At 51.0% G+C, this 11,006-nt stretch overlaps 1 protein-coding gene across 1 annotated transcript; it reads left to right on the forward strand.

Annotated features, from left to right (window-relative positions):
* The first annotated feature begins 1,096 nt into the window (after nucleotides 1-1,096).
* AP2M1 (adaptor related protein complex 2 subunit mu 1) lies at nucleotides 1,097-9,984 on the forward strand. The gene is made up of 11 exons (XM_054581240.1): nucleotides 1,097-1,190; nucleotides 3,138-3,254; nucleotides 4,998-5,263; nucleotides 5,996-6,078; nucleotides 6,683-6,818; nucleotides 6,908-7,049; nucleotides 7,559-7,678; nucleotides 7,771-7,906; nucleotides 8,011-8,108; nucleotides 8,589-8,700; nucleotides 9,365-9,984. The coding sequence occupies exons 2-11, from the start codon at nucleotides 3,181-3,183 to the stop codon at nucleotides 9,497-9,499; spliced, it is 1,302 nt and encodes a 433-aa protein (XP_054437215.1). The 5' UTR covers nucleotides 1,097-1,190; nucleotides 3,138-3,180; the 3' UTR covers nucleotides 9,500-9,984.
* The last annotated feature ends 1,022 nt before the right edge of the window (nucleotides 9,985-11,006 follow it).

Here is an 11,006-nt window from a genome sequence, read left to right on the forward strand (position 1 = left end):
AGTTCAAGGATCAGAAATGCCTGTATTTAGCCATTTAATGGCTTCAGGCTATGACCACAGTTTGAATGAAGGAGGCCAAATCTTCATTCTGCCACATTTTGGCTTTCTGGCAAAAGCATGCTACGGACAGCAAGGCGTGCAATCAGCTTTGCCCTTTCTTCTTCCCATGACGACCTCGGCCCTAACTAGGGAAGGCATCGGGATATCCCTCATCATAGAAAGAGAAGAGCCAACAGATTTCCTTCAGGTCCTGCAAAAAGCAGGCAAGCCTTTCTCATTCAAGGGTTGGCTCTGTCTTCTCAGCTTGGATGCGAAGATTAATTCTGTTCAGAGAGGGTATTTCAAATCCCATGTCTAATTAAATTCAACTCACCGAAGCTTTTCTAAGCAACATATCTGTCTGTCACTACAGGTTCTGGCCTTGAGGAGCAGACTATCACATAGGTATAGCTGATGTAAAACATACACATATTCTTGAAAAAGCATTAACTAGTTTCTCCCAAGTATTTGCCTTCTCAGCTTGGTCTCCCTGACCCTTTCCTTGGGGACCTGATGCCTGGAGAAAAGGCTCATGTCTGGCACAAATATACGATGGGGGGAAAACAGAAATAACCAAAAACTTTGGGAGAATCAGGTGGTGTTAGAAACAGCAAATGCAGCACAAACACTTCTACAAGTCGTGTGTTGTGTGGAAAGTGCGAACAGGCGGTCCTCGGACTCTGGAGGCACTAAAGGCCTATAGCGATCCAAGGCTTAACAGATGGATTCAAATGGCACTAGTCCTCTGAGCCTCCTGGAAATACAGAAATAGTTACGGGAGGGACTGTAGAGACTACAATTCCCAGAATGCTCAGTAGGGGAAATGAAGAGTGGAATGGAGTAGGTTGAGACGTGTGCTTCGGGTAAGGCTGGATAAGGCCCCTCCCACCCCTCCTTACGAAGGTTCTCGAAGGCAGTCGGTAGTTGTAGTTTTGCTAAATCTAGAGAGCTTAAAATTTAAGCGAGACCTACGGGGGCCTGACGGGATTTGTAGTGTGAGCGGGAGGTGGACGCGCACGCGCAGCTGAGGCCGGGGCGGGGCTGGGGCACTGCGGTGAAAGCAGAGGCAGCGGGCTGGAGCAGGGGGCGGGCGGACATCTTGGGATCCAGAGAGTGGCCGGTCCGGCGGATTTGGGGGCCGCGGACACCAGGTGAGCTCGAGATCTGAATTTACAGGGTGAGGGTGGACGCCTGCCCAACTGCAGCTTTGCCCTTCCCTGCACTGCTTACGCTGAAAGCTGCCCACACCCAGGAGTGGCCTCAGCCTTCAGATCCCGGAGGGAGCTGACGGCGGGTGGGGACGCCCGGGGCGCGGTTGCAGGACGGGGCGGGGAGCGGCGCCCTCCACCTGACCCGCCCGGCGCCTCCCTGGAGAGGGAGACCTACTGGAATCCTCCCAGAGCCGGGACGCCGCGCGGCGCCCCCCGCCCTGGGATAGCGACAATACCTCTACCCCTCGGCGCCTTCCCCTCAATGCAAGGACAATTTCCCCATCTCCTTAGGACAGTGACACCCGCTTGTACCGCCTCCTTGGACTGTGGCAAGCCTCCCATCCCCTCCTCCCAGTTGAATGACACCCCGGGGCTCTTATTCCTCAGACCTGTGACAGCCCCGCACCCCGGGAACCATCTTTTTCCGCGATGTTTTCCTCCCCAGGATAAATGCCCACCACTCCGTCGTGTGTCTCCCTGGCATTTCCTTATTCACCACTGTCAGGTCCCTCTGCTGTTTTTCCTCTTACAAACCCTGACTTTGCCATACTGAAACTCTTTCCCCCAGGTACCCCCAACCAGCCTCGTTGCACCTGAGTATACTGTCCGGCTGTTGCTGCCGGTTTGTACCCTTAAGTAAATATTCCATGCCTGTCCTGGGCCCCCACCTCTGCTTCTCTGGTGCCGGAGCTCTCTACCACTTGATACCTATGAACTTGGTTGTTTGCCCAGGGCTCTACCTCCATTTTGCCTTTCCCCTACCCAGCCTCTTTGGGACTGAGAGATGGGATGTGTCCACCACCTTCAGAGACCTCTTGCTGAAGTGGGGAGACCTTGAGGGCCACAGTAATAGGCTTTATTTTACAGTTTAGGAAAGTCTGCTAAATTACCTCTTGTGAAATTAATACCAAGGCTAATCCAGGAGATCTAGAACTGAATTAACTCTTTTCGCCCTTGCAAACAGTCTGTGTTTATTTGACCCAAATAATGCAGATAATTCAGGCATCCTGCCCCTCAGTTGTGGGCTCTCTGGCCAGAAGTGCTGTGAATCTGGAATCACAGAATTTCCACTGGAACAGTCTCTTAATGTTATGTACCTGCACCCTAACCACCAGCCCCTTGGAGCTGAGAGGGAGCCTCCGCTTTTGAAAGGGGGATGGTCAAAAATAACTTAACTACTAAGCACCCTGGGTTGTTGAAGTGTAGTCTGCCAGGACTGGGGCCTTTCTCCTTTGCACTTTTGCCTCCTTATCTTGCCTGGGATAGGTCGCAGCCACACTTCTGGATTCATGTCAGGGCCTAAGGCCTCCTTTCTTTCCTCCTCCCCCAACCCTGCACACCCTTTCCTGGAATGTTTAGACTTCTGTAAATTAGAGAGCCAGAGATTCAGGCCCTGCCTCCTCAGAAGGGTAGGAGAGACTGACACTGGGTGCTCCTAAAGCTGTCCCTAAGGGTTCCAGGCCTGAATCCCCTGGAGTAATTCCTGCCGCCATTCCCGCAGCCGCAGGCCTTCACAGTGACTCACTGTTGAGAGCCTGAGTGAGAGTCTGCACAGGAAGGGGCCTGAAAGGATCTTTGCTGAGCTCAGTCCTGTGAAGAGGGGGAGGGGGCTACTCTCTGGGCTCAGTCCCAGAAAAGGGAGGGTCAAATGGCCATAGAATCCTGGACCCAAGTCCCTTACCACCATTCCTTTATCCCTTCCAGTATGGGATAAACAGGAACTGGAGCCTGGCTAAGGGGAGGGGCATGCCTGCAAGGGCTGCAGGATCACTTGCTGAAGGGTTGAATCAGGATAAAAGCCCAGACTGTGTGTGATCTGCACAGCCCCACAGGGGACGTTGGCAGGGGTTCCGAGACCTTCCCTTACCCTGCCTCTGCCTATCCTAGGTCTGTTCTCAGAGCAATGGGCCGTGAAGACTAAGCTGCCGCCATGATTGGAGGCTTATTCATCTATAATCACAAGGGGGAGGTGCTTATCTCCCGGGTCTACCGAGATGACATCGGGTGAGTCCCCTGGCTGAGCCAGCTGTGCCCCCACCCTTCCCAACCTTCTTCCCAGCATGCAGAACTAGGTCTGCTCCTATCTCACCCTTGAGTTGGACCATCCCTATCCCCACTCCCCTGCTGCATCATGGAAGTTCAGCAAGTACAGCCTGGTTCCCATGAGGTCTGGTAGTGATGGCCTCCAGGTGGGACCTGTGGGTTAATGTGACCCTCACAGTCTTTGGAACTCCTGCCTTTCCTACCTCTAGTGACAGGCCTGGTTGGTGGAGATGAGTGCTTTTGCCTGGGTAGGTTGGTTCCACTTTTGAGGTGGAGGTAGATCTGTCTCCTGGGTGGAGATAGTGACCAGGCTGGAGGTGCTAATCCATCTAAGTCTTGCTTTCAAAAGCCCTTCTCCTGATGAGAGCCTTCACTGGGTTCTTTTGAAAGCTTCTCCGGGCTGCCAAATCTTCTTCCACTCCCTTTCTCAGAAGGAGGCTGGCTGCTGACTGAGCTATTTTCAGTTCCTCTGGGCCATTCCTGGAGGAGAGATTGTGAGCGCTGAGGCACTCCTTGAGTCACTGAGGGAAAGGCAGAAGGTCAGGGAAGCCATGCTGCCCTTTCTGGCCTATCAGAATAGCTTCTTGTTCTGGGTTCCTCGGGCCTTAACAAGGAGATACAGCCCTATTTCTCATTCTGCCCTACCCTGCACACCACTGTTCTTTCCTGGCAGAGGGGGCACATCCTAAGCCTCAGCAGCTCTAATGAGATTCGGCTTCTCTGGTCCGTGCTGCTGTTTTTTCTTCCTCAAAGATCTTGGGACAGACAGTCATAGAATGGGCCTGCTGTAGTGCCGCAACTCGTTGGCTCTTCGCTCCCAGGGTAGTGGGCTGGTGTGGCCTTTGTGGCTATTTGTCCATTGGCTGATGGTGGGGCATGAGCTAAAGTTGTGGAAACACCTGGCTTGCCTGGACCTGGCTGGCTACACCCATCTGCACCCTGCTCTGGCCCTGCATGGACCTGGTTAAGCTAAAGCCAGGGCATACACTGTCTTGCATGCCTTGCTATGCTCTCTCCCCTTGCCTGTCACTTGTCTCCTTCTGCCTCATGGTGTGTGCTGCCTACGCCAGTGTGTTGTGTGTCTAACCCTCTCTCTCGTTGGTGTCACTCTCCTCCTCTTGCTGGCGTCATTTTTCTCATCCCATCTCATTGGCTGCCGTAGTAATAGGTAAGCGGCCTGTCAAGCTGCTGCCCAGGCACAGGTGGGTGGGGGATCCTGGCCCCTGCCATCCTTGTTTTCTTCTTCCTGTTCCATTACCTGAGCTTGCCCTGGAATTGGATTCTGAACAAAAATGGGTGGCCCTGCTCCATGGCCCCTGGTGCTTCTACCTCAGCAGCTTAGAGCCTTCTCGGCAGTCATGCTGGCTTTGTCTTAACTTCTGGGGGATGCGGCCTTCCCCACTGGTGGGATCACTGCTGGGAAGACTGGAGAAAGAGGGTCTTTCGCATGGGGGCCTGGAGCTCACTTAGGAGCTAGAGAAGTGGCAGCTGGGAAATTGTGGTCAGGCCTGGGAGCCAGGAGCATCCTTCTCTAAACCTGATGAGTCTCACTTTATTCAGGTTACATCTGCTTTCCTGTCACTGGGTTTCAGAGTATGTCAGACTTAAGCAGTGAAGTGTGGGCGCTGTTAGCAGCTGCGATTGATCTCTGTAGAGTGAGGTTTGCCTGGTGCTGAGCAGTCCCTTTCCACCTTTTTCCCTCAGGAGGAATGCAGTGGACGCCTTTCGGGTCAATGTTATCCACGCCCGGCAGCAGGTGCGCAGCCCCGTCACCAACATTGCTCGCACCAGTTTCTTCCATGTTAAGCGGTCCAACATCTGGCTGGCAGCTGTCACCAAACAGAATGTCAATGCTGCCATGGTCTTTGAATTCCTCTATAAGATGTGTGACGTAATGGCTGCCTACTTTGGCAAGATCAGCGAGGAGAACATCAAGAACAATTTTGTGCTCATATATGAGCTGCTAGATGGTGAGACTGGCGGAGTGGTGGCAGATGGTGGGCCTAGGGGCGGGGACCTGATGGGGCTTGACCTGGAAGTGGGAGCAGGTCTGAGGCTCCGGTGCATTCCGGACTTCCTTCCTTCCTATCTGGTCTTTTGAGCCCTGAGAACACCAGTACAAATCTAGATCTAAAGGTTACTCTGAAGTGGAACACAGAAATAGGCTAATGAATGGAGGTCTTTCAGGGGGTTAGGAACCTGACTGGGATTTAGCGGCTGGGCTTCCTGCAGTAAGCCCTATTCACCCTCTTACCTTCGTGGTCTGGGCCTCAGTTCACTCACTCTCCTCCCAGCTTTCCATCTCAACACCTGCCTCAGCCTGGAGGAAGGTGAGGTACTATAGGCCCCTCAGGCACATTGCATTATCTCTGTCCTTCGGTGGTAGCATAAGATTTAAGTGAACAAAGTCATTCCACCTTCCCAACATACCTGTTTTCTAAGTCTAAAGGCTTCTTGACCTCTTACCCACTGACCATGTGACTCCTCTGCTGATTTTCTCTAGCTGAAAACAGTTTTGACATTTTGTTTTCTTATGAAGCACAAATCCCAGAGTAAATACTGCAAGGCTAGAAGACTTTTCTGCAGATGATCCCACACTCTTCTGGAACTGTGCTGGCTAGGCATGTCGAGGCCAAGGAAAGGATGGGACTGAAGGAGCCTTCATCCTTTCCCAGGGTCTGATGGTTTTCTTCCTTTCGCAGAGATCCTGGACTTTGGCTATCCACAGAACTCAGAGACAGGTGCACTGAAAACCTTCATTACTCAGCAGGGCATCAAGAGCCAGGTATTTGAATTATACAGCCATAGTCAAGGTAAAGCCCAATCTCGCTTCATCCCAGATGGTCCCCGAGCCTTGTCCTAGCTGACTCATGAGCCTGCCTTGGACAGGAAGTGCTGGCTCAGTCTTTCTGCCATGACTGCAAGCCTATGTTCCCTTGTGTGGTCCTCTCCCGACCCAGGAGCAACTAACTGACTCAGCATCTCTGTTACTGGGAATACAGATCAAGCAGTTTCCTTCTGCACTGGGGGATGGAGAATTGAGGGTTGCTCTGGAGGCCTGAGTTCCTCAGGAGGAGAGAGGTTAGACTCTCTTCCAGGATCCAGGACTCATAGCCTTCTTTTTCTGCCTGCCTCTTCCTGTCTGTGCTCCCCTGCTGCTTCCTGTGGGCTCCACATTGGTCCTGTGGCCTCCAGCATCAGGTAAGGTTTTTCCTCATCTTCCCTTGCAGCTTTGATCCCTTTTCTCCAGGCCTTGCTTGTGAAGGAAGATGGATTCTGGGGTGGAGACTAGAAGGAAAGAGGAATGAGGATTGAGTGGGGATAGAGACAGGATGATTAAAAATGGAGAGAAATGAGGGCCATTGTTGTTTGTCTCTATTTCCATGTAGACAAAAGAAGAGCAATCCCAGATCACCAGTCAGGTGACTGGGCAGATTGGTTGGCGGCGGGAGGGCATCAAGTATCGCCGGAATGAGCTCTTCCTGGATGTGCTGGAGAGTGTGAACCTCCTCATGTCCCCACAGGGTGAGAGTCCTCTTGTGATGAAGCTGGAGGGGGACTGGAGCAATGTCCTGGTCTTGTCTCAGCTTTCCCATTTGTCTCTTCATCACCAGGGCAGGTGCTGAGCGCCCATGTGTCGGGCCGGGTGGTGATGAAGAGCTACCTGAGTGGCATGCCTGAGTGCAAGTTTGGGATGAATGACAAGATTGTTATTGAGAAGCAGGGCAAAGGCACAGCTGATGAAACAAGCAAGAGGTACCTGAGGCAGGGGAGCTGGTGGGAGAGGGCGGACTGCCCTCAAGAATTGGAGGGCTGAGGGAGGCCTCGTGAAGCAGACTTTTCCTGAATGTCATTTCTGCAGTAGTGCAAACTCCCTTTTCCCAAGGGTATGGTTGGCTGGTTACTCCTGACATCTGTACTTGAGGTGAGGGGATTGTCCTCATCCTACTCAGAGACTAAGCTCATTTGTTTGGTCCCCAGGACCAAGGCACTTATGTATATATATATGGTCTCTGCCCATTGTGCCTGATACCTCTGGGTCTCAAGCAGCAGAGCTCTCAAGAGATGATGAGCTTGCAGAGCTGCCTCTCCTCCTAATTCTGGGACAGGGACTCCTAAGTCAGAAAGCTGCATCCTGGCAGCTTTTGATAGTGTCTAGTGGAAAACTCACCCAGGCTTTGGCACCTCTGAGGTGGGTAGCCTCCTAGCATGATTCTGTCCTGTCACTCTCCTATACTAATGAGATTTTCTGCCCCTTCTTGTAGTGGGAAGCAGTCAATCGCCATCGATGACTGCACATTCCACCAGTGTGTGAGACTCAGCAAGTTTGACTCCGAACGCAGCATCAGCTTCATCCCACCAGATGGAGAGTTCGAGCTCATGAGGTGCCACTAGGGTGGGAGGAGGCAAGGGCAGATAGTGGGGAGAGGGAGGCGGCCAGGCTCTGCTATGCTAAACTTGCTCCGCACTCCTAAAGGTATCGCACCACCAAGGACATCATCCTTCCTTTCCGGGTAATCCCGCTAGTGCGGGAAGTAGGGCGCACCAAGCTTGAGGTCAAGGTGGTCATCAAGTCCAACTTCAAGCCTTCACTACTGGCACAGAAGATTGAGGTAAGGACAAGGTGGCTTGGCGAGGAATGAGCACTTGTGTTCAGGAATAAAGGCAGCTGATTTCAGGGCTCAACAGAGCTCCCTGACAGGTGTGTCACTTCTAGGTGAGGATCCCAACCCCTTTGAACACAAGCGGGGTGCAGGTCATCTGCATGAAGGGGAAGGCCAAGTACAAGGCCAGTGAGAACGCCATCGTGTGGAAGTGAGTCTTTCCTTCATGAGGCCACAGCAGGGCTCAGGAGCCTTGGTGTACCCCCTTGTTCAGTTTTACCTTTTGCCCTCTGAGTATGTGTTTTTTGGGGGAGGAATTGCCTGTTTGCTTCTCCAGGAGCCTCTGCTTGGTTTCACCCTCTATGCCTCTGCATGAGTGTGCGTGTGTTTGTACTTGGGTGCATGCATGCATTTATCAAGGTGCTTTAACGTTTTCCCATTTGCCCTTGTAATATGTCTGTAAAGTAAATAGGGTTAGGGGTGGCATGCCCACATATCTAAGCAGAAGCTGAATTCCACAGTGCTGAAGCAATAGCAGAGCCAAGGTTTCACAGCAAGTGGTTATCAAGGTCCTCACCACATTTCCTTGTCCTAGCACTTCTTACAAGCTCCTGGGTTCTCTCTCCCTGCCCCCTTGAAATTCCTCCAAGCTACCAGGGGCACTTGCTGCCTATTGCTCCTGTGTTCCCAGGATCAAGCGCATGGCAGGCATGAAGGAATCGCAGATAAGCGCAGAGATTGAGCTTCTGCCCACCAATGACAAGAAGAAGTGGGCTCGACCCCCCATTTCCATGAACTTTGAGGTATGGCAGAGGGGCCTAGAGCCATAGCAGGGTATGCTAGTAAAGATCTTAGAGATCATTTAGATGAGTCTCTATACCTTACTACCTGCAGATCAAGAAATTGAGCCCTTAGAGAGGGGAAGTGACTTTAATTCATAAATCCATTTCCCCCTTCAGGACTCCAACTAGAAATTGCTATTCACACTAACAAAAATATTTGACCTCTTTTGGCTTGTAAGATAATTCTCTGGAAAATTTTAAATTACTTGAATGCCAGGTAAGACAACGTTTACTTACAGACAGGAAAATGGGCTGACTTTGCCTTATGCAAATTGTATGTTAGACATACAATTTTCTCCACCTTATTTTTTTAAGTCCATAATACTGAGCAGGATAGTATGTTCTAAGCAGGTCTTTGGTTGCTGCATTCTGCAGAATAAAATTATTCACAAGTCACAGGTAGGGCCTGACTTCAAACCCAAATGATTGCTAGTTACTCTTGGATATGCTTTCTTCTTTAGTAACCTCTGAGAGGGCCCCTCACTACCCCGTTGGCTCCTTTCAGACCCCAATCATTCATTCAGTTGCCTGTAGTAGAGATGAACTAGGGTAGGGCTTAGGGTTATGGAGGAGAGGGGCTGTGACAGGAAGGCCACGTTCCTAACTGGAGCTGTCCCTTGTCCAGGTGCCATTTGCACCCTCTGGCCTCAAGGTGCGCTATTTGAAGGTGTTTGAACCGAAGCTGAACTACAGCGACCATGATGTCATCAAATGGGTGCGCTACATTGGCCGCAGCGGCATTTATGAGACCCGCTGCTAGCTGCCTCATGGCAGCTAGCCCACCTCCCCACCCACCCTCTTCCACAGGTCTAAGTGCCCTGGCCACCACACGTCAGTGTCTCCTCCCTCCTGCTTTGCTGCCTTCCCTTTGCACCAGCCCCTGAGTCTAGGTCTGGACCAACCACATTGCAAGCAGGACTGGTGGAGCTGTCCCTGGGCTCCCTGGGCAGGGTGGTTTCTGGGACTCCTGCTTCTTCCATCTGTCTGCCCTGGCCCCATGCCAGGCTCTGAGTTCTGTGACCAAAGCCAGGTGGGCTTCTCCTCCTCCCCTCCCTTGTAGCCACATCTCTCGAGTGGGAGGGTTGGCTGCCCCTCACCTCAGAGCTCCCCCAACAGCTAGTAACGGATCCCTAGCCCTCAGTCCCTACACTGCTTTGGGATAGTGTGAGCTTCATTTTGTACACGTGTGACTTTGTCCAGTTATAGACCCAATAAACTCAGTAGAGTGGAGTTGCTGGCTAAGTGTTGATGCGGGAGCTACATGGGGAGGCGAACTGGTGGGACTGCTCTTTCCATGTCTTACACTGCCTGCTCCGAGGAGAATTTCTGTTATGAACTCTCTCAAGGCTTCTTCCCTTGTCTTGGTCTCAATTATTAGGCCCCTCCAAGGTCATCCAGTCCCTAATGCTGACGTGTGTTAACCCCCGGTCTCCTGTTTCAGAAGAAAAAAGCCTCAAGTACAAGCAGCCCCACCTGGTCCCAGTTCTCCGTGGGTAGAAATTCTTTCCCTAACTCATCTGTAGCTTCAGGCAGGTGTTTTCTAATTAGTGAGATTAAGCAAAGTTTACATTTGGTCTTTTTCAGTCTTCCTGAGAATTGACTGACCTCTTAATTCTATTCTGTTCCCAATTGTCCAGGCTTCCCAAACCTTCGTAGGTGGGTAATAAAAGGGAAGATTTGACTCCCTAGGCCTCTTTAAAAAGTCTTCCCTTCTGTACCTAGTGCCTGAAGAGGATATGATGTTCCATATTTTACTAGTGTGTTGGAGCAGATAAAAGAGCAATTTACTCTCACTAATTTTCCCTTGCTTGATTTCAGCCTGTTTAAACCTAAAAAATCTATTAGAAAATTCCAAAAATAAACAAGTAGCAAAATATAATGAACCTGCATGTCCCATCATCCAGCTTAAAACAATTATCAACTCACGGCCAGTTCCTTAGTATCATATCCAGTCTGTCTTCACATTTAATCCAAGTGCCCTATAACATGTTTTTTTACAACTTGCATCTGGAGCCAGACAAGGTCCATTGTAGTTGGTGAATGCCTCTCAAATGTTACAGACCACAGGATCTCCCTCAGCTCTTGAAATGCTGAAGAAACCAGCTAGTTCTGTACATAGTTTCCCTGTCAGAATTCCTCTTACCTCAGTGTTTCCTATTAAGTGTTTTTTAGGTTTAGGGCCTTATTAGTTTTATAGCCTTATTTTTAATATCAGGGTTGAATGATTCCTCAGAAGGATGAATGAATAATGTAATTTTAGGCGAGTT

The sequence above is a fragment of the Pteronotus mesoamericanus genome, unplaced genomic scaffold (genome assembly GCF_021234165.1).
Source record: "Pteronotus mesoamericanus isolate MK-2021 breed Mesoamerican mustached bat unplaced genomic scaffold, CSHL_Meso_final contig_116, whole genome shotgun sequence".
In the NCBI taxonomy this organism is placed as follows: Eukaryota; Metazoa; Chordata; class Mammalia; order Chiroptera; family Mormoopidae; genus Pteronotus; species Pteronotus mesoamericanus.